This window comes from Doryrhamphus excisus, linkage group LG7 (genome assembly GCF_037039965.1).
Source record: "Doryrhamphus excisus strain RoL-2023G ecotype Guam linkage group LG7, RoL_Dexc_Guam_v1.1, whole genome shotgun sequence".
Classification (NCBI taxonomy): Eukaryota; Metazoa; Chordata; class Actinopteri; order Syngnathiformes; family Syngnathidae; genus Doryrhamphus; species Doryrhamphus excisus.
This window is the reverse complement of record NC_136363.1, coordinates 3835252-3859830: the sequence shown is the minus strand read 5'-3', so window position 1 is coordinate 3859830 and position 24579 is coordinate 3835252. Positions and strand designations below refer to the sequence as shown.

The 24579-nt window shown below is 37.2% G+C and overlaps 1 protein-coding gene across 3 annotated transcripts in view; it reads right to left on the bottom strand.

Annotated features, from left to right (window-relative positions):
• Positions 1–8278: 8278 nt before the first annotated feature.
• The window catches only part of rbms3 (RNA binding motif, single stranded interacting protein), a 283637-nt gene continuing 267336 nt past the window's right edge, over positions 8279–24579 (bottom strand). For all 3 annotated transcript variants that reach the window (XM_078791916.1, XM_078791917.1, XM_078791915.1), the window contains 3 exons: positions 15600–15689; positions 10742–10866; positions 8279–8376 (listed from right to left, as the gene is read on the bottom strand). In XM_078791916.1, the coding sequence (XP_078648042.1) occupies positions 8373–8376; positions 10742–10866; positions 15600–15689 (219 nt within the window). In that variant the 3' untranslated portion in view covers positions 8279–8372. The remainder of the gene's footprint in view (positions 8377–10741; positions 10867–15599; positions 15690–24579) is intronic.

Sequence of the window (24579 nt, the reverse complement as noted above, 5' to 3'; positions counted from 1 at the left end):
TAAACTGGAGCCCACAGGGAGGCTGACGTCATTGCAGGTCCCAAATAAATGCATTGCATCTGAACAGTTTTCCCTTATGAGAAAACTTTGAGATGGTGGATTTTCTTTCATTTTAAACTTGTATATTTCTGAGGTATAGTTTGGGAGTGTTAAGTTGCCGTGTGATGAATTTAGTGTTATTTCCAATACAATGACATTGTGAGACTGTTCAATTATTCTACTATTTCTATATTTTTTAAACCGGAGCCCAGAGGGAGGCTGACGTCATTGCAGGGCCCAAATAAATGCATTGCATCTGAGCAGTTTTCCCTTATGGGAAAACTTTAAAAAGGTGGATTTTCTTTCATTTTAAACTTGTATATTTCTGGGGTATAGTTTGGAAGTGTTAAGTTGCCGTGTGATGAATTTAGTGTTATTTCCAATACAATGACATTGTGAAACTGTTCAATTATTCTACTATTTCCATATTTTTTAAACCGGAGCCCAGAGGGAGGCTGACGTCATTGCAGGGCCTCAATAAATGCATTGCATCTGACCAGTTTTCCCTTATGAGAAAACTTTGAGATGGTGGATTTTCTTTCATTTTAAACTTGTATATTTCTGAGGTACAGTTTGGGAGTGTTAAGTTGCCGTGTGATGAATTTAGTGTTATTTCCAATACAATGACATTGTGAGACTGTTCAATTATTCTACTATTTATATATTTTTTAAACCGGAGCCCAGAGGGAGGCTGACATCATTGCAGGACCCAAATAAATGCATTGCATCTGAACAGTTTTCCCTTATGAGAAAACTTTGAGATGGTGGATTTTCTTTCATTTTAAACTTGTATATTTCTGAGGTATAGTTTGGGAGTGTTAAGTTGCCGTGTGATGAATTTAGTGTTATTTCCAATACAATTATAAATTATTCTACTTTTATTCTTTACTTTTATTCTACAACCTCCAGTGGGTTGACAAGCTCGTTAAGAGTGCGCTGATAGGTCGGGATTGTGTCCGGCTAAAGGAATCGCTTCCTCACTGACTCGTTAGTGGTCTAGTATTTAAACAATTGGTAGTAGTTCGGAAGTAAAGGAGATGTCATGTGACTAGAATTTAGCCATAAATTAGCCACACAGCTGTATAAACCGCAGGGTTCAAAGTTGATGAAAAATGTAGCAGCGTACACACCGGAATTAACGGTAAATTTGCATTAAAGGGACACGGTTGAAAACAAGGTGGTCCTATTACGGGGGTGCCCAAACTTTTTCCAGCAAGGGGCGACTTTGATATTTTGTAAACCCACATGTTGTATGCTAAGAAGTTATATATATTTAAAAATAAATGTTACCTTGGTTTGGTTATTATCTTGATATCTGTGAAAAAGCCTATTATTATTATTATTATTATATTATTATTATTGTATGCACTCTTTGCTTTCCAACTTTTCTTAAATGATATTTGTACATTTTCTTCTGTGAATATTATGACTTTATTCCCATAACATTTTGACTATATTCAGAAAATATTATAACCTTTTCAGAAACCACAATTTTATTTTAATTTATCATATGACCACTTAAAATAAAAACACATTTTATTGAATATTTCATCTATATGCTACTAAAATGACATTTTTCATTTTATTCCCATAAAAGTGAAGAAATTATCCATTTTCATATATTTTTTACATTTTCCAAATACATTTTCTTCCCATAATTATGATTTTATTCCCATCATATTTTGACTTTATTCTCATTCTATTACAACTTTTTCCTGAACCTAATTTTCTGTTTTATTTTTTGATTGGTTTGTCATAATACTATGAAAAAAATAAAGATATGTTATCTTTAATATTTCAACTCTATGGTACTAAAATGACATAATTTTCCTTATAATATTACAAGTTTATGTTTGTAAAACTACCAAATTTTCAATTACTTCATTTAAATTTTTAAAAATGTCAACTTTCTTCTTGTTGATGTTATTCCCATAATATTTTGACATTGTTCTTGTAACATTATAATTTTTTCTCCCAAATGATGATTTTTAAAAAATATATTTTTCCTCATAATATTGCAACATTATTCTCGTAAATTGACGACTTTAGATTCTCTGTTATATCTTTTTTTTTTTTTTTTTTTACTTTATTCTGGTAACATTAAGCTGATTTTTCAATGTTTTTTTTTTAGTTTTCTTGTTAAATTATATTTTCAGAATGTGCCTTGGAACAGCAAATGGACCCGGGGCTGCACTTTGGACACCCATGCTGTATACCATACGACTTAAACTTCTTTAATCCGGAGGTGAAAACATTTTCTTTCATGACAGAAAATTGGAACCACTGGCTTATAAAGTGGTAAGGGATTCAATCGTGGATTATTGTATTGGAAGTCATCCACACGATATATATGACTTTTTTGCTATTATTTGACAATACTTTAAGGGCTGAAAGTCTCCAAATACGGCGAAAGACTCGACCAGAACATAATTTGTGTGGCTGTGGAATGAAAAGGAGTCAAGGCTTTCCAATACAATTCAATTGCAAACGCAAGGTTCCAACCTGCAGAGGGCAGTCAACCAGCATATTTAGATGCAATGCATTGACTCCAAACATTCAGTCATTACATTTAAACACCAAACTGTGAGTTCCCATTAAGAAAAAAGCCACTTTTGTTTGTTTATATGTTGTCATATATTTCAGCTCTATGGGTTTTTTTTATTATTATAAATATATACCAGGAGCAAACAAATACTTGTCTTTCTGCATTGATTCTCCATTAGCGAGAATGATGCATGTCTTCCTATTTGTGTGCTTATTTCCTGCCTCTCTCATAATTCCATTTCTATTGAATCGCAGCCCCATTTTCTGGGAATCGCTACAGAATACTCGCCAATGTGCACATTCTGTATTATGAGGTCCTATTAAGATAATTCATGTCTACGCCATATCCATAAACCGGATAAACACAGGTTTGCGGTGTAAAACAACCCCCTAACGGAAGCACGGTAGGCAGGTTACGGTTAATTTATGGCTAAAATTTAGTGTAGAATTACCAATTGTTTAAATACTGTACGAGGAAACGATCGCTATTTCTTAGGTTAACAGTATAATCTGACTCAAGGTGTCATTTTTCACGGAACACTTTACTCACAACACTAAATTCATCACACAGCAACTGAGCACTCGAAAGGAGTACCTGACAACTATACAAACATGTCCCAATATGAGTCACATGAAAAAAAATTTTCCCACAAGGCATTGCGTCTGAGGTATGCATTGATTGGGGCGCTGCAATGACATCAGCCTCCCTCTGGGCTTTGAGCTCCCTCTGGTGGACAGAGGCAGTAAATGATAAAATTTGATTATGATATGGACGTGTACATCTTATATACGTACTGTAAGAAATCTTTTTTTTCTGTAAATTCAGTGGGTGTAGCTTTTCCACATGATTCTGCAATGACATCAGCCTCCCTCTGGGCTTTGAGGTCCCTCTGGTGGACAGAGGCAGCATATGAAAAAAAGTTTTCCCACAAGGCATTGCGTCTGAGGAATGTATTCATTGTGGCGCTGCAATGACATCGGCCTCCCTCTGGGCTTTGAGGTGCCTCTGGTGGACAGAGGCAGCACATGAAAAAAAGTTTTCCCCACAAGGCATTGCGTCTGAGGAATGCATTCATTGGGGTGCTGCAATGACATCAGCCTCCCTCTGGGCTTTGAGGTCCCTCTGGTGGACAGAGGCAGCACATGAAAAATAGTTTTCCCACAAGACATTGCGTCTGAGGAATGCATTCTTTGTGGCGCTGCAATGACATCAGCCTCCCTCTGGGCTTTGAGCTCCCTCTGGTGGACAGAGGCAGCACATGAAAAAAAGTTTTCCCCACAAGGCATTGCGTCTGAGGAATGCATTCATTGGGGTGCTGCAATGACATCAGCCTCCCTCTGGGCTTTGAGGTGCCTCTGGTGGACAGAGGCAGCATATGAAAAAAAGTTTTCCCACAAGGCATTACGTCTGAGGTATGCATTCATTTGGGCGCTGCAATGACATCAGCCTCCCTCTGGGCTTTGAGCTCCCTCTGGTGGACAGAGGCAGCACATGAAAAAAAGTTTCCCCACAAGGCATTGCGTCTGAGGAATGCATTGATTGGGGCGCTGCAATGACATCAGCCTCCCTCTGGGCTTTGAGGTGCCTCTGGTGGACAGAGGAAGCACAAGAAAAAAAGTTTTCCCACAAGGCATTGCGTCTGAGGAATACATCGATTGGGGTGCTGCAATGACATCAGCCTCCTCCAATTAAAACACATTCTCAACTGTGCCCCAGATATCATTTGCCAAAATGCAGTGCAGGAACACTGGACTTTCACAAAGCAACTTAGTCTCAATTGCCTCTGTTGCATAGCGCAAACCTGCCTTTACCCCCCCCAGAAGAAATGGTTATTTTGAGGGACGCTGGAGTAGATCCCATTGTCCCAGAGGGAGACAAATTGGGCCCGCTAAGCCTCATTGCCCGAATGACTTAAATTGGTTTGTGGTTACGCTTTTGCACCACCCGATAAAGAGAAGAAACCTCATGGAGGGCATGAGAGAAATGGCCACAAGGGAGGGGATGACAGCGAGGGAAAATGAGAGCAAAGGATCTCGACTTGGGCTTTTTCCACATTAGCAATGCTAGTGAAGCATAGCCAAGAAAGAGCTTCTTTTTTGACTGTGGAGTAGCCGGGACAGAGCAAAACCAAAATACTCATCTTGAGAAACCTCCTCATTAGCCACGTTTACATGAGGAGTTGTTCTCTTTCCGAATGGAATCTTTCCGAATGACCTTTCCGGAAGCAATGGTATACATGGAAAGGAATATTCCAATAGCGGGTCTACATGCGGCGCTATAATCAACCAGAATAGTCAATGGGGCATGCGCAGTAAAGCGTTCATTTTAAACTTGTATATTTCTGAGGTATAGTTTGGGAGTGTTAAGTCGCAGTGTGATGAATTTAGTGTTATTTCCAATACAATGACATTGTGAGACATTGTTCAATTCACCAACATCACGTGATACTGACTTCCTCCAGTTTTTCTTTCACTTGTTGGAAAGGAATATTCCACCCCGTGAATCCCATTATATATTCATTCGGATTGGCACTTTTCTTTCGGAATGAGGTGTATACAAAGGTTACATTCTTTCCGTTTGAGACCATTATCTAGAAATACGGACAGTGGGTCAGTAGGACAAAATAGCCAAACCCAAACATGATCGGCGCCACACAAATGACACAAAACATGTTAAATTATGGGCTTTCTAACAAATAAGTAGAATAAAATAAAAAAACAAAACAAAACGGACATCCTAGATGTGTTTAACAGAATTATCGGATTGGGATTCGGAGACTCGGCGACATCCCTAATATTTAAGGCCTTACTGTCCTTTTTTCCCGTCCAAATTCAAAATTTTGAATTTGCTGCCTTGTGACACCGTCTGACGTTCAGTGGTGCAGTGGAACATTCGATGCCTTTACATCAAAATGGAGTGATGTTTGGGCGCCTAATGATCGCAATTAAACATGGGCCGTTTATCGGTTTTGAGGTATTCCTAACTAAAGTTGTTCGTCATACCGGTCCTGCAGTATGAGAAAAAGTAGAAATACTTTTTGTGTTATTCCTCATAATCAGAATTGGGCTGAAAAATATTTGTGTTGTGACTTTTTTGAGCCACTAAAAAAAAAAAATATATATATTTTTTCAAATCAATGAATTACCGCATCTAGGCATAGGCCGGTATGAGATTCAGACATTATAACCAAAAAATATTCCAGTTCCACAGGATTATAATAGCTCTAAAATGTTATTTTGAAATATCTTTATTGAAAAAATTTAAAAAAAAGGGTAATTTTTAAACCACATAATAAAACACAATGAACATGGAACATATTTAAAATAATAATTTATCACTAAAGAAATAATTTTTTGAATAATAATTTATCACAAAAAAATAGTCGCGGTAAAATATATTTTTTAAATAATCATTTATCACTAAAAAAATTGTTTTAGTGATAAATTATTATTTTAAAAAAATTACTAAAAATCATAATAATTAAAAAAATTTTACAAACTTTTGCGGGAAAAAAATATCTTTTTAAATAATAATTTATCACAAATTTTTTTTAGTGATGAATTATTATTTAAAAAAATACTAAAAATCACTAAAATATATATTTTTTGTGATAAATTATTATTTAAAAATGTTTTTTTGAGTGATAAATTATTATTTTAAACATATTCCACGTTCATTGTGTTCTATTATGTTAAAAATTACCCTTTTGATTTGAATTTTTTTCAATAAAGATATTTCTAAATAACATTTTAGAGCTATTATAATCCTGTGGAACTGGAATATTTTTTGGTTATAATGTCTGAATCTCATACCGGCCTATGCCTAGTCGCGGTAATTTATTGACTTGACCTTGTTGTGACACGTATCGGCACACAAATTGATGTGTTTTTTTTTTTTATGAAATACCTCCCAATATTATGTGTCTGTAAGTAATGTGCAACAATGACGTCATATGATTGTGTGGATTGATAAATGGGGTTCAAAATATAAAAGTCACATTTTGGTAAAATACAGCTGCACATCAGGTAGTGTCTTCTTTGAGAACAATCTGACAAATTAGAAATTAGATTCTTTAGTTTCGTCTTTTTCTCGTGTATGAATTTATTGTTGTTAGAAGCGGTGCCATGACAACACAAATACCAGTAGATGCGACTTATTTGTGGGTTTTTTTTTTCCTCTTCAAGACTCATTTTTTTGAGTTGTTACGAGGTCGAGTGGCCCTCCCGAATCAAATTTTTTTTTTTTTGTGGCCCTCTTGGTGGATGAAGTGATGCCACACTTCTTGTTCAAAGACAATTTTATGCATATATATATGTGTGTGTGTGTGTGTGTGTAGATGCATGGGTTGTTATAAAAGATCCGTAAAGGACTGGTCCGGCCGTCAAGATCAAATAAAACAACAACAAGAGCAACAACGACAACGAGAACAACAGCAATATCAACATCAACAACATCATCAACATCAACAACCAACAAAAAAAATGAGACTGAGGAAAAAAAAAAAAAAAAAAAAAAAACGACCTCTGGTTCAGAGTGTATTTTCATATCTTTGGTATAAAAATGGCCATCCATGGGCTGCATTTGATCCACGACTAAGAAAAACTACAGAAATTGTCAACAATTTCCTCTATTGCTTTTGCACTGATTGAATGTTTTTGTTTCACTGCCAGTTTTTTTTTTCGTTTTTTTTTTTTTTTATAATTTTTTCAAATTTTTTTTTTTTTTTTGCAGTGTGACAAGCAAAGCGGGCTAAAAAAAACATGTCAAAGCTCATAAAAAAATGTGGCAGATAAAAAGCAGTAATGTCATACACGGCAACATAATAATAATAATGACCATAAAAAAAGCCAGTTCAGCGTTTTACAAAACAGACTGCATCCACAATGCAGCATGTTTGCTTATGTTTTTCTCGTTATGAAAAATCTCAATACCCCCCCCAACCCCCCCCACTTTTTTTTTTTAGCTTCTTAACATCTAGTTACCTCTGACATAATAATCAAACCTTTCTTCGAATGAAGAAAAGAAAAAACACATTTTTTTTTCTAGTAAATCTGTACAGCTTATGTGATAGATTCTTATTCCTTAGACCCCCCCTGGGGGGTCCAAAAGACTATTTTTTTTTGTTTGTTTTTTTTCCAACCAGACGTCAGATTTAAACTTATAAAAAGTCTCTGGCGCCCTTGAAATTAAGGCCATGAAGATTCAAGACAGGAAAAAAAATATATATCTAGAAAACTAAAAATTTAAGACCAGAACATAAAAAATACTGAAAAGAAACTGTAGCTTAATATCTGAGGAAGACAATCTTCGGTGTGTATCTGAAATGTGATCCCCCCCCCTTTTCTAATTACAAAATAAACTTAGTTTCACATTCATTTTTTGTCTTTTTTTTTTTTTTTTTTTACCTGTGTTTTTTTTTTTTTGTTTATTTTTAAAATTTTCTTTGAGAAAATTTTCTAGCTTCATCCCAGCCCTTCAGGCAGGTTTTCACACTAAAACAATTTCACTCCTTTTGCACTGTGCCCTGCGATTCGCCCCCCCCACCACCACACCACCCCAACACCCCCGCCCCTATCTCAGCATTCATTGCTTCCTTATTGTTTTTTTTTTTCTATAGTTGACCAGGTAGAAAATGAAAAAAAAAGTGTCTCTTTTTTGGTGCCTGGGCAATCTGGAAGCAATCTTTCTTTCCCCCCACACACAACTCCCAACCCCCCCTCACATTCACAGTGCAGCCACCTTATGTCTCAAGGCAACGCTGTCACAGGAACATTCTTTGAGGCCGTTGTTATCTGATGGAGGAGAAGAACACAGGGATGGAAAAAAAAGAGAGAGAGAGAGATAGAGTAGCATTGAAAATATTGCATAGAAATGAAGCATAAACGCTCAAAAGGTCGATTTAAAATGAGTGAAAACAAGTCAGTTCATCGAATCCAGACCCGACCGTGAGCGAGGCACAGAAAATGTTCTTTTCAAGCCCTCCAGACATGACATAACACCCCTATAGTCACCTTTACAGCCATATTATTAATTATAGTACACATAGGTCCCAATGTGAGGATGCTAGGAAGTGATAATAGAGATTCAGAGTTGAAATTTAGCTCTAGATGAGCTTTAATATTTTAGCTTATTATTAGCTTATTATTATTTTAGCTTTCAGGATTTTAGCTTTATGTTATTATTGTATTATTGCTGTTATGGGGTAATTCAAACCTGCAATACTAAAGTATGTTTACAATGTACCTGCATCCTGTTAATGCTTTCTACATTTTAGCAATTTAGCCAGGCTTGAAATTGTGAATTTATATGTAGTATATATATGCTAGTATATTTACGCTATACAAAATATGTAGTATATGTCTTTATTTTATTTTTTTTTTTACTAATAAACATGGTAAGTTTTTGGCTACTTGTCCGTCTTACTAAACACATTCTTAGGTTTTGAAAATTGTATAGTAAAATGAAGAGGCTAACTTGTTAGCTCATTTAGCCAGGCTTGAAATATTTAAATTTGCTAAAAAATGTATAAGTATATATTTTTTTACTAATAAACATTGTAGGTTTTTGGCTACTTGTCCGTCTTACCCACTGCATTTGAAACACATTCTTATGTTTTGAATAAGTAAATTGAAGAGGCTAACTTGTTAGCTTATTTAGCCAGGCTCAAAATTGTGAAATTTGCTGAAATATGTATATGTATTTATTTTTTTTTTTTTACTAATAAACATTGTAAGTTTTTGGCTACTTGTCTGTTTTACTTACTCCGTTTGAAAGACTCTCTTAGGTTTTGAATAATTAAATTGAAGAGGCTAACTTGTTAGCTTATTTAGCTAGGCTTGAAATTGTGAAATTTGCTAAAATATGTATATGTATTTTTTTTTAAACTAATAAACATTGTAAGTTTTTGGCTACTTGTCCGTATTACTTACTCCGTTTGAAAGACTCTCTTAGGTTTTGAGTAGTTAAATTGAAGAGGCTAACTTGTTAGCTCATTTAGCCAGGCTTGAAATTGTGAAATTTGGTAAAATATGTATATGTATTTTTTTTTTTACTAATAAACATTGTACGTTTTTGGCTACATGTCTGTATTACTTACTCCGTTTGAAAGACTCTCTTAGGTTTTGAATAATTAAATTGAAGAGGCTAACTTGTTAGCTCATTTAGCCAGGCTCAAAATTGTGAAATTTGCTGAAATATGTATATGTATTTTTTTTTTTTTTACTAATAAACATTGTAAGTTTTTGGCTACTTGTCTGTCTTACTTACTCCGTTTGAAAGACTCTCTTAGGTTTTGAATAATTAAATTGAAGAGGCTAACTTGTTAGCTTATTTAGCTAGGCTTGAAATTGTGAAATTTGCAAAAATATGTATATGTATTTTTTTTTTAAACTAATAAACGTGGTAAGTTTTTAGCTACTTGTCCGTCTTCCCCACTCCGTTTGAAACATATTCTCAGTTTTTGAATAAGTAAATTGAAGAGGCTAACTTGTTAGCTCATTTAGCCTGGCTTGAAATATTGAAATTTGCTAAAAAAATGTATCGTGTATTTTTTTTTTGGACTAATAAACGTGGTAAGTTTTTGGCTACTTGTCCGTCTTACCCACTCCGTTTGAAACACATTCTTAGGTCTTGAATAAGTAAATTGAAGAGGCTAACTTGTTAGCTTATTTAGCCAGGCTTGAAATATTGAAATTTGCTAAAAAAAAAAAAGGATATGTATTTTTTTTTTTTTACTAATAAACATAGTAAGTTTTTGGCTACTTGTCCATCTTACCCACTCCATTTGAAAAACATTCTCAGGTTTTGAATAAGTAAATTGAAGAGGCTAACTTGTTAGCTTGCTAGCTTTCTATGCTAGCGGTCACCCATCTCCCAGTAATCCCATAACCAGCGCAATAATCGAATAATAGTTGTGTAAAAGTTGACTATTGGGGTGTTATTTACTGTCATGTCATCAAAATATATAATGTATAATGTATATTCGCTTTACTTCGATTACTAAGACGGTGCAGGCCTGTCAGCCATGATGTAATCATGGGTTATTTATAGGGTGTAACGGTCCCTGAGTTACTGTATTATTGAATACAAATACACATGTACTGATATGTTGGTTCAATTAATTGTTTGGTTTACTTTACTCTGTTGTGACGTACTTACTTGGACTGGTATGAGTAAGCGGGAACGTGTTCGGCAGCGCTGTCCACCTGAATCTGTTGCTGCTGGCCACCCACTTCCTGTGATGAAGGATTCACCGTCTGCGGGGAGGCATCAGTCACGACTCCCTATATGAACATACACGTTAAAAAAAAAAATGTGTTAGCTCGGAGTGATACATTTTTTTAAACCATTGTTAGGATTAGGAGTTAGGCTTAGGTTAGGGTTGAGGATTAGAGAATTACGGTCGAGGGGTTCGGGTTCGAGTGATGGGGTCGTAGTTAAGGTATCATCACTTTAGAATACCTGACAAGACGAATCCAAACCAAATGGTCTACAAATGTGGTAGGAACAAAGAAATAAAATATAATAATATATTAGAATATAATTTATAATATATAATATAATAATAATAAAATATAATAACATATATAAAAATATATTTTAATATAATTCATATAATAATAATAATAATAATAATAATAATAATAATAATAATAATAATAATAATAATAATAACAATAACAATAACAATAACAATAACAATAACAATAACAATAATTATAAAATATACAAATATAATAATAATAATATTTTCTGTTTAGGACCTTCAAAACACCATTCATTACCATTCATTATAGGAGCCTCTGGGCATGCCCACTCCGCTGTGATTGGTCATATGCCCAAAGTGCTTCCTAACTATGTACCATATAAGGAAGTCTGCCTTCTGTGACATCACAAAGGAACGCTTTTTACCACGCCTTTTCAAACCGAGCGTTTTGAGCCATCCCAAACTTCTTTCAGGGTTCACTTCCAAATGCGCAAACTCCTATAGAGCAGAGACACACAATAACCCACGTAGAAAACCTTCTAGCTTTAACAGAATCTGCACCAATTCCACATATATTTCCTTGGATTTGTGCTTCCTGCCAAAACAATCGTTTTAATTTATTCTGGGCATGCCTACTCCTCTGTGATTGACCACACACAACACACAAAGTGATTCTTAAAGTGCCTTCTGTGACATTACAAAGGAACGCTTTTACCACGCCTTTTCAACCCGAGCGTTTTGAGCCATCCCAACCTTCTTTCAGGGGTCGATTCCAAATGCACAAACTCCTATAGAGCAACAAAACACAATAACCTGCGTAGAAAACCTTCTAGCTTTAACAGAATCTGCACCTATTCCAGCTGTACTTCCTTGGATTTGTGCTTCCTGCCTGCCAAAACAATCTGTTTTAATTTATTCTGGGCATGCCTACTCCTCTGATTGACCACACATACCACACAAAGTGATTCTTAAAGTGCCTTCTGTGACATAAGAATGTTTTTACCACGCCTTTTCAAACCGAGCGTTTTGAACCACTCCAAACTTCTTTCAGGGTTCGATTCCAAATGTCTCAACCTCATTATCTGAAACTTTGGCATGGTTTAACACCAGTATACAACATTCTAATGACATTTATAGTTCATGAAAATTGAATATTATAAAATACAAAAAACTATTTCAATACACAAATTAGGTCAAATTAGGTGCGTTTTGAGCCATTACTTACTTCTTTCAGGGTTCACAAACTCCTATAGAGCAGCGAAACACAATAACCCACGTAGAAAACCTTCTAGCTTTAACAGAATCTGCACCAATTCCAGCTGTATTTCCTTGGATTTGTGCTTCCCGACGTTGAATTCTAATTATTTGTTGATCGAGATAGAAAAAGATAAATGCACTCACCGAATTGATCCTAATTGAGCCTATTGGTATTTTTTCTAACTTGACTATACCTGTTATCCCAATGGAGTCAATCACCTTTAACAAGCTGTGAAGGATACAATGACCTGTCTATATACATCTACCCTCCAGACACCGCATGATGCATTGATACACACCCGGCTTCTGAACGGACACTGGTGAGGAAGATGAAAACGTTAACAGGGGGGCCCCCGGGCGACTCTACAACTACATCTTTCTCCCGCCATCCCGCTACCTGCACGCCTTTCAGAAAAAAAAGAGGGGAAACTAATGCGTCTGTCGGGAAGAGGGGGAAACAGTCATTGTCTGAAGCTGCTGGGCTAAACAGACCGCTGCGGCTGATAGATGTGTGCGGGTTCCACTACCCCTCCAAGCATCCGTGTGTGTGTGTGTGTGTGTGTGTGTGTGTGTGTGTGGTGGGGACGCTGCACTGTATCTCACTTGATCTCCTGTCACCTGATACACGACTGATAGTCCATCTAAATAGGACCACACTGTCAGTTGCCAGACAGCCATCCCGCTTCTTCCTGCTTCATGATTTGTCATCAACTATGCATGGGTTTTTGGTATTTTGAGTACATCCGTCAATCTGGTTTCTATACCGCGTGTCCTCATTAGGTGAGCAGAACTGGATCGGACTAGTCCAATCACAGGGCACACCTATGGAAAATTTGCTTACATATAGTAAAAATATGATTGTATATATTTAAACACAGTAAAAATGTCACTTCTATACAGTGGAACCTCTTTCCGACTCTAACCAAAACATACTCTAACCAAATCAGTTTTTCCAAAAACAAACAATGTCATTCAGTCATTCATTTTCTACCACATATCCTCACGAGGGGTGCTGGAGCCTATCCCAGCTGTCTTCGGGCGAGAGGCGGGGTACACCCTAGACTGGTCGCCAGCCAATCACAGGGCACATATAGACAAACAACCATTCACACTCACATTCATACCTATGGACAATTTGGAGTCGCTAATTAACCTAGCATGTTTTTGGAATGTGGGAGGAAACCGGAGTACCCGGAGAAAACCCACGCAAGCATGGGGAGAACATGCAAACTCCACACAGAGATGGCCGAGGGTGGAGTCGAACCCTGGTCCTCCTAGCTGTGAGGTCTGCGCGCTAACCACTCGACCGCCGTGCCGCCATGGTAAAAATATGATAGTATATATTATATATATTTAAACACAGCAAAAATTTCACTTCTATACAGTGGAAACTTTGTCGGACTCTAACCAAAACATACTCTAACCAAATCAGTTTTTCCGAAAACAAACAATGTAATTCATTAATTTTCCACCGCTTATCCTCACAAGGGTCGCGGGGGTGCTGGAGCCTATCCCAGCTGTGTTCGGGCGAGAGGCGGGGTACACCCTGGACTGGTGGCCAGCCAATCACAGGGCACATATAGACAAACAACCATTCACACTCACATTCATACCTATGGACAATTTGGAGTCGCCAATTAATCTATGCTAATTTTTTTACCCTTTGTATTGAGTTGTGGACTCCTATAGAGCAGCTATACACAATAACCAGCACAGAAAACTTTTTAGATTTTGCAGAAATTCCTTTAACTTACTGCCAAAACGGCCTGTTTTAACGCATCTGGGCATGCCCACTCAGCTGTGATTGGTCATATGCCCAAAGTGCTTCCTAACTATGTACCATATAAGGAAGTCCGCTTTTTGTGACTTCACAAAGGAACGGTTTTAAAACGCCTTTTCAAACCGAGAGTTTTCAGCCATCCCAAACTTCTTTCAGGGCTCACGTTCAAATGCGCAAACTCTTATAGAGCAGCGAAACACAATAACCCGCATAGAAAACCTTCTCGCTTTAACAGAATCTGCACCTATTCCAGCTGTACTTCCTTGGATTTGTGCTTCCTGTCTGGCAAAACAATCTGTTTTGATTTATTCTGGGCATGCCTAGTCCTCTGTGATTGACCACGCACACCACACAAAGTGATTCTTAAAGTGCCTTCTGTGACATCACAAAGGAATGCTTTTACCACACCTTTTCAAACCGAGCGTTTTGAGCCACCCCAAACTTCTTTCAGGGTTCACGTCCAAATGCGCAAACTCCTATAGAACAGCGAAACACAATAACCCACATAGAAAACCTTCTAGCTTTAACAGAATCTGCACCTATTCCACATGTATTTCCTTGGATTTGTGCTTCCTGTCTGCCAAAACAATCTGTTTTAATTTATTCTGGGCATGCCTACTCCTCTGTGATTGACCACGCACACCACACAAAGTGATTCTTAAAGTGCCTTCTGTGACATCACAAAGGAATGCTTTTACCACACCTTTTCAAACTGAGCGTTTTGAGCCACCCCAAACTTCTTTCAGGGTTAACGTCCAAATGCGCAAACTCCTATAGAACAGCGAAACACAATAACCCACGTAGAAAACCTTCTAGCTTTAACAGAATCTGCACCTATTCCAGATGTATTTCCTTGGATTTGTGCTTCCTGTCTGCCAAAACAATCTGTTTTAATTTATTCTGGGCATGCCTACTTCTCTGTGATTGACCACACACACCACACAAAGTGATTCTTAAAGTGCCTTCTGTGACATCACAAAGGAACAGCTTTACCACGCCTTTTCAAAACCGAGCGTTTTGAGCCATCCCAAACTTCTTTCAGGGGTCGATTCCAAATGTTTTAACCTTATTACCTAAAACTTTGTCATGGTTTAAAACCAGTATACAACATTTTAACGACATTTATAGGTCAGAAAATTTTATATTATAAAATACAAAAACCTATTTCAATACACAAATTAGGTCAAATTAGGTGAGTACTATGACCTGGATAAATAAGAATATTTGGGCATATACAGTACTTGGAAAGGGTTCAGTCTGGGCTATTCCAGTAGCAACAATAACGATAAAACTGCAGTCAAACTTTAAAATTGTTATTAACCGGCGTCTGTTGAATCATGTGGCGAACAACACCCTTCGACGTTAGAACAAACATCACGTGATTGGAAGTGATTGAACTGTCAAGAGTAATGAAGTCGTCTTTCGAAAAAAAAAAAAAGAGTCAGCCAATTATTGATTACGAGCGCACACAAAGGTGCCCGGGAAGGTCTTACTTCGACGGGGACGGCTGTTGGAGGCACAGGAGTGTACTGGGGAATGTAGGTCCCTTGCATAGGCGCTGCTGCAGCGGCGGCAGTCATGTACTGAAACACACACAAAAAAAGATACAAAAAACACACCTTATATATTTTGTTATTTAGAAATATATCGAAAAAATTGATTTTAATTTTCAACAGTGTCCTTCGGAGGGCGCCAAAAGAATATCAGTGCCGCTTCAGGATAGCCGAGCAGAGGAGCATGTGAGGTAAACTAGGAAGAAGGAGGAGGAGTAGGAGGAGGAGGAAAAAAAGTGTCCCACTGTTCCATCAAGACTTCACAGGCATGGAACTGTGCAAGCCTACGACTGAGAAAAAAAATGGAAGAGAAGGAATAAAAGAAGAAAGAGAATGCCCCTTGCCTGTAGCGTGTAGCGTGTATATTGCTTTAGTCATGTTTAAACTGCCTGTTAGGACGCAACCATGGTCGTTTATACACATGTGACACAGGTTTCGGGGGCTTTCACATGCAATATGAATGAGGACTCAATATTAAGTGTGTGTGTTCTACTTCTATTCCATTTTCTCTCTTTTTGATTCACACATGGAACCTGTTTTAGTCAAAGTTACTAAAAAGTGCCCGCCGAGGTTGCATTTCCATTCCAATTTACGGCAATTTATAAGCCACTACTTTTTAATAAAATAAAAAAAATAATTGGAAAAAAAATTGTAATGAAAAAAAAATTTTAATGAAAAAATTTTTTAATGAAAAAAAAAAAAATTTTATGAAAAAAAAAATTTTAATGAAAAAAAAATTTTCATTCATTTTCTACTGCTTTTTCCTCACGAGGGTCGCGGGGGGTGCTGGAACCTATCCCAGCTGTCTTCAGGCGAGAGGCGGGGTACACCCTGGACTGGTGGCCAGCCAATCACAGGGCACATATAGACAAACAACCATTCACACTCACATTCATACCTATGGACAATTTGGAGTCGCCAATTAACCTAGCATGTTTTTGGAATGTGGGAGGAAACCGGAGTACCCGGAGAAAACCGGGGGAGAACATGCAAACTCCACACAGAGATGCCCGAGGGTGGAATTGAACCCTGGTCTCCTAGCTGTGAGGTCTGCACACTAACCACTAGACCGCCGTGCCGCCCTAGAATTTTTTTTTACATTTTTTTTGCATGCATTTTTGAAGACCTAATTTGTCTCGAGGCGAACGCGACACAGTGAGCGACAATAACAGAGAGGCTGACAACGTGTGTGACTCCAATTTATAAGCCACTACTTTTTATACAGTGATGTGTTTAATTCATAGCCCGGCCATTTTTCGCTTAATGCACACAACCTCACAATAGAAAATGCATGAAGAGATACATACATTTTTTTTTAATAAAAAAAAATGTTTTTAATAAAAAAAATGTTAATTGAAATTTTTTTTTTATTGAATTTTTTAAAAATTGAAATTAAAAAGGCTGACAATGTGTGTGACAAAGGACGCAGAAGGAAGATGACGACAGCAATGTATGACTTTTCTAGTTTGTAGGCTTGCTACAAAATTAAAATTAAAATTAAAATTAAAATTAAAATTAAAATTAAAATTAAAATTAAAATTAAAATTAAAATTAAAATTAAAATTAAAATTAAAATTAAAATTAAAATTAAAATTAAAATTAAAATTAAAATTAAAATTAAAATTAAAATTGCTCATGATGACTATAGCCACCAGTCTGGGTTCCAGTGTACTTCTGTAGAGCTTCTGGAACTGTGGAAGATCATTTTATGGGCAAAAGTCTTATTCGGTTGTTATATTCACACAAAAAAAACAACCACAACAAATGCAACCGGTTCTGTTTGTTTGGATATATTAACATTCAATCCTTAAAATTAAATGTATTCAATTCAATTCAATGTATGACTTTTCTAGTTTGTAGGCTTGCTACAAAATTAAAATTAAAATTAAAATTAAAATTAAAATTAAAATTAAAATTAAAATTAAAATTAAAATTAAAATTAAAATTAAAATTAAAATTAAAATTAAAATTAAAATTAAAATTAAAATTAAAATTAAAATTAAAATTAAAATCGCTCATGATGACTATAGCCACCAGTCTGGGTTCCAGTGTACTTCTGTAGAGCTTCTGGAACTGTGGAAGATCAGTCTTATTAGGTTGTTATATTCACAGAAAAAAAACAACCACAACAAATGCAACCGGTTCTGTTTGTTTGGATATATTAACATTCAATCCTTAAAATCTTCTCCAAACACGCTGGAAGCAGCACAGGGAGGGGGGGGGGGGATTCACTTCACATTGTTTGCTATTTCCAGTGGGGGTAATGAGCTCGGGTCCCCACACTTTGTGTATAGTCGGGAAAGACAAAGACAAAGAGGCTTGAAAGATAATGTCGCAGCACAAAGCAAACGGACGTGTGATCCCCGGATAAAATCCACCTGGCTGTCTCGTCGCCACCTCACCTCATCTTCCTGCAGCTTTTTTTTAAAAGTCCTTTCTTCCTTTCCTTTATTTATTCCCTCACCTCTCTTAATCTTTACCTAGCAGTGCTAAAATGTGTGTTCTCAGTCCAGTGTGGGATGTGGTTAATAGCGTTTTCTTGGCTGCTGGGCTGGTGAAGTGTCATTACCGGCGGTGTTGTTAATGGATCGGGCGACGGCTCCAACGCTCGCCGCTAATGAGAGCAGCTAAAGGCCATAGGAGGAGTGTGATGAACTCAAACCTACCTACACATGGCGAGCAGGACACATCCTGATGGGAGTGCCGCTTTGCATTCTGATGTGCGACTCGACTCGACTCGGAGAGACGAGACTTTAAGGTTATCGCAACTTCGACGCTTCCGAATTGGGGGGGGGGGGGGCGAGGTGAAACATCCAGACTTTGTGACACATTCCCACTTTTCTCCGTGTCAGCCTTCGACTCACCTTCCTCTCTGATTCCTGCTATCAGCTAAAAAGGGGCTAAGAGATTTTCCAAGTGACCTTCTCGACGGTGAATTGAAAGCATGCATACCAACTATGCATCTGTGATTGTTTTGTCTTTTTCTTTCTTATTTACTTATTTAGCCGACTCAGCTGTGACGACTGCGTGGCATCAAACTAATAAGGATTGTGTGATATATTGAGCTATGAATTCTGCTGTGTACCAAAGAAATCCCACAACATCATGCCAACAGTAAAATGTGGTGGTGGTAGTGTGATGGTCTGGGGCTATTTTGCCGTTTCAGGAACTTGAAGACTTACTGTGATAAATGGAACCATAAATTCTGCTGTCTACCCCCCAAAAAATCCCAAAACATCATACCAATAGTAAAATATGGTGGTGGTAGTGTGATGGTTTGGGGCTGTTTTGCCGTTTCAGGAACTTGAAGACGTACTGTGATAAATGGAACCATAAATTCTGCTGTCTACCCCCCAAAATATCCCATAACATCATACCAATAGTAAAATATGGTGGTGGTAGTGTGATGGTCTGGGGCTATTTTGCCGTTTCAGGAACTTGAAGACTTACTGTGATAAATGGAACCATAAATTCTGCCGTCTACCCCCCAAAAAATCCCAAAACATCATACCAATAGTAAAATATGGTGGTGGTAGTGTGATGGTTTGGGGCTGTTTTGCCGTTTCAGGAACTTGAAGACGTACTGTGATAAATGGAACCATAAATTCTGCTGTCTACCCCCCAAAAAATCCCATAACATCATACCAATAGTAAAATATGGTGGTGGTAGTGTGATGGTCTGGGGCTATTTTGCCGTTTCAGGAACTTGAAGACTTACTGTGATAAATGGAACCATAACTTCTGCTGTCTACCCCCCCAAAAATCCCATAACATCATACCAATAGTAAAATATGGTGGTGGTAGTGTGATGGTCTGGGGCTATTTTGCCGTTTCAGGAAATTGAAGACTTACTGTGATAAATGGAACCATAAATTCTGCTGTCTACCCCCCCAAAAATCCCAAAACATCATACCATTAGTAAAATATGGTGGTGGTAGTGTGATGGTCTGGGGCTATTTTGCCGTTTCAGGAACTTGAAGACGTACTGTGATAAATGGAACCATAAATTCTGCTGTCTACCCCCCAAAAAATCCCACAACATCATGCCAACAGTAAAATGTGGTGGTGGTAATGTGATGGTCTGGGGCTATTTTGCCGTTTCAGGAACTTGAAGACGTACTGTTATAAATGGAACCATAAATTCTGCTGTCGACCCCCCAAAAAAATCCCAAAACATCATACCAACAGTAAAATATGGTGGTGGTAGCGTGATGACCTGCGGCTGTTTTGCTGCTTCAGGTCCTGGAAGACTTGCTGTGATAAATGAAACCATGAATTCTGCTGTTTACCAAAAAATCCCAGACCATCATACCAACAGTAAAATATGGTGGTGGTAGCGTGATGGTCTGGGGTTGTTTTGCCATTGTGGCCAAATGACAACAATTCTGCAAAAATGAGTGGGCTAAAAATTCCTCCACAGCGCTGTAAGAGACTCATTGCAAGTTATCATAAATGCTTGATTGCAGTTGTTGCTGCCAAGGGTGGCCCCCACCCAATGTGGCCGAATGACAACAATTCTGCAAAAATGAGTGGGCTAAAAATTCCTCCACAGCGCTGTAAGAGACTCATTGCAAGTTATCATAAATGCTTGATTGCAGTTGTTGCTGCCAAGGGTGGCCCCCACCCAATGTGGCCGAATGACAACAATTCTGCAAAAATGAGTGGGCTAAAAATTCCTCCACAGCGCTGTAAGAGACTCATTGCAAGTTATCATAAATGCTTGATTGCAGTTGTTGCTGCGAAGGGTGGCCCCCCCAATGTGGCCGAATGACAACAATTCTGCAAAAATGAGTGGGCCGAAATTCCTCCACAGTGCTGTAAGAGACTCATTGCAAGTTATCTTAAATGCTTGATTGCAGTTGTTGCTACTAAGTGCAGCCCAACCAGTTATTAGGTCAAGGGGGAAATCACTTTTCCCACACAGGACCATGTAGCTTTGGATATTTTTCTCGCTTAATCATGAAAAATGAATTACTTGCATTGTCATGGACTAATATTTATATTTATTTGTGAGAAATATACAAAAAATAAGCAATAAGCAAAAAAATACCTAAGCAAAAGTAAGAGTGAACATTGTAGCAAAACCATTAGGAAAAGTGATTTAATTGCAGACTTGCTGATCATGCAAGTCAGTTGTCATGTCTGACAATAGAGAGATGTGTTGCCATGGTGATATACTAATGATTTTTGTCCCATTTCTGCTCTATTAATACCTTTCTCTTCATTGTTGAGGGAGAGCTCTGCCAATATAAAACATCCCTAATGTGCCACCTTGGAGATTCATACTTAATATCGCTGCAAAAGCATGTACTGTACAGTAAATTGTTAGTATTAGTATTTACACACTGCATGTTAAGGTAACTATAGAACAAAATACTTCAGTCCAACAAGAAGTAAACAGAAAAATGCCAGCAGATAATAGATGATTCAGACAAGTCTTCCAGGGACAGTGAAGCTGTCAATTACCGCTGTTACCATGACAACATAAACCAAGGATGACAAAAAAAAAAAAAAAAACAAGATGGACACCTTGAAGGGAAGGTCACCTCCTGTCATGTCAAGCGCTGTCGCTGTGCCCGGCAGCAACAGCGCTGTCGCTGTTGTGTGCCCAAAAACAATAAAACATACACATTAACATTAGCGTATCACTTCATGTCAGTAATATTCAGTGAGACACACAAGCACCAGACTTGATAGCCAACAGGCTTTTATTGCAGGTTTCGATTATCAGGCAAAATAATCCCAAATAAATATTCCACTACTGTTGCCGATGTAACCCACAATAAGATAAAACTAAACTGAACTGACGTCACTTCCTGTCTGCCCCCCCCACTCAGCTCTCTCATCATCGGAAGATACACATATACACAGATATACAACAACACACTCAAGCACTAGTCTTAATTATGTTCTATATCTCTCATTTCCTCTTATTATGTTTAAAATATAAAATATAGGGGTGTTATTTTATGTCTGTGGGGCTCTAATAATGTTTACAACTATATTTAGAAGGTTTTTTGGTGCTCTAACTACAAAATATACCTTTTATAAATAAGTAGTTCCATTTTGTGATAATCCATTATAGATTAATTGGATTAATCAGTCGCACCGATTAATCGCGAGGGATTACCGTAGTGATATTTCACATTTTGACAATTAACCTAGCATGTTTTTGGAATGTGGGAGGAAACCGGAGTACCCGGAGAAAACCCACGCATGCACAGGGGAGAACATGCAAACTCCACACAGAGATGGCCGAGGGTGGAATTGAACCCTGGTCTCCTAGCTGTGAGGTCTGCGCGCTAACCACGCTAAGACAAAATTGCATAAATAACTGTTACATTTGATCACTTCCTGCTTTCCTAATATAGTTTAAGTTGTTTTTTGTTTACATTTAAAAATTTAAAAATTTAAAAATTTAAAAATTTAAAAATTTAAAAATTTAAAAATTTAAAAATTTAAAAATTTAAAAATTTAAAAATTTAAAAATTTAAAAATTTAAAAATTTAAAAATTTAAAAATTTAAAAATTTAAAAATTTAAAAATTTACATTTTTTAATTTAAAAAATTTTTTGGTGGTAAATGGTTGTTTGTCTATATGTGCCCTGTGATTGGCTGGCCACCAGTCCAGGGTGTACCCCGCCTCTCGCCCAAAGACAGCTGGGATAGGCTCCAGCACCCTTTGCGACTCTTGTGAGGATAAGCAGTAGAAAATGAATGAATTAATTTTTGGTTCAAGTTTTTTTTTTTTCCCAAAAATGATAATTTCCCCCAGCTTTGTACAGCCATATTTTCCAAGTGTGTTTTTATATGTCATTTAGCTGATACTTAGCGGCCAAGCGTATATACCATCGTCCCCAGCGTCCATAATCATAATGCCTGACAGGTAGATGATAGACTATTGGTAAGTGTTGAGACCTTGGCGCTGGTAAATCAGCATGCACGGTAAATCAGTGAGGAGCGTGCATGGCATGTTTATGTCATCCATAACCGGCGACGCCTGAGGTCCTTTCGGATTCTGCAGTCATGTTGTTGCAGACACACCAAACCCAGCAAAGACAATTAAATTGTTGTTTAAGGCTATATAGTCGCTAAGTCGTTCATAACAAACACACACTGAAGTCATTTTAAACACAACTCATGTAAGGTTGTGTTTTGACACCCGTTCGATTCTGTCGGAACTTGATTTGCATCTATATGAGATTTAGTGGGCGGTAAAAACAATGAGACGCTCTGTTGAGAGTTTTCTTTTGAGCTAGCTTTTCATACCACGCGTTTAAATTGTAAATATTACAACTCAATGTGTATATTTTAAACATTTAACTCGGATACTGCACCTGGCAACATAACTATTGTGGCAATATAACAACAAAATAAGCTACCTACTGCAACATGTGGGCATAAACATACAAATCTACACACAAAACCCATGCCAACATCCCCATATATTCCTGCCGCAAGGCATGCTGGGTAGCTTGTTGTACTTTTGCCCTGTTTGTCGCATTTTTGCTGGATTACAATATATATGGTAAACAAGGACGACTTAACATACTCTTGATATTGAATGTCTTATTATTCATAGTTCATATTCTTGTGGCAGCTAAACTACCCAGCATACCTTGCAGACATTTGGAAAAAACAGTTTTAGTTGTTGATTTTTGTACGTGATGCATTAACTTGTGTTGCGTTTGTTTTGTTTCGTTGCACCGTTAGCAAGTATGTGTCTGATGTGTCGTGCTTTCGAGAATAATACCGTTATATATTTGAGAATAATTAATTGCCATTTTAGTTGCATAAAAATATATTAGGAGAAAGAAAACAGCAATTTATACGACTTCTAATGTTATGAGAATAAATATAAGGGAATGAAGTCATAATTATGAGAAAAAAAATTCCCTAGAAAGTTGAAAGAGTTCACAAGAGTAAACTCATAATATTATGAGTAGCATATTTAAATAAAAGTAAATAAAATAAATAATATATATATATATAGTGTGACTATAATAAATAATATAAAATAAAAAATAAAATAAATGATTAAATGTAAAAAAAAAATATATATAGAATAAATAATATAAAATAAATAATTGAAAAAATAATATAAAAAAATATTTGGTCCCGAATGGAATTGGAATATTTGGGTCGAACGGCTCGCAAAAAAGACTGCCTTGAATGCATCGTACAAACTGGCTTGTTACCAAAGCTGGGGAAGATTAGAAGGGGGGGGCGGGGGGGGTCATTGCTGACAGGACTGACACGGCATCACAGTTGCTGACAGTTCACCTGGAAACACACGGCTAACTGTACAGCACCCTTTCAATCACACACAGCCATCAAACTTAGCACAGCAAAGCCATGTTGTGCCCCCTCCGGGTATGGGGTTATGGGGGGGAGGAGGGGGGTGTTAGGGCAGGAAGTCAGGCATCAGACCTGTGTGACACCTTTAAGCCATCCTGATCCTACATTGGATGGTCCTGATTTAAAGCCAAGTGATGTGTGTGTGTGTGTGTGTGTGTGTGAGAAAATTGAAGGAGTGATATATTTCATGTGTGATTTAGTGTGTGATAGAGTTGAGGTGTGGGGAAGGAAACCGGAATTAAAGGGTAACGGTGACTAAATATCTTGCCGTTGTGTAAAATTTAGCGGGAAGGTGGAAAACGAGTGAGGAAGTCTTAATAACTGGTAGTGAAACCAGGCAATGTAGTTCATAATATGAAACATATCACTTATGATGTGGTTAAGTAGTGACTAAGAAGATGTAAAAGTAATGGTAATGGTTTAATTTCATTTGAACATGCATCAGATTACAATTGAATGCATCACATAATCAGTTCACAGTTCCACATGTCCAAAAGGAGTAGGAAGAAGCACAGCTTATTAAATCCTACCCCTCCAATTGGTACTTTTACTGTTACATTTG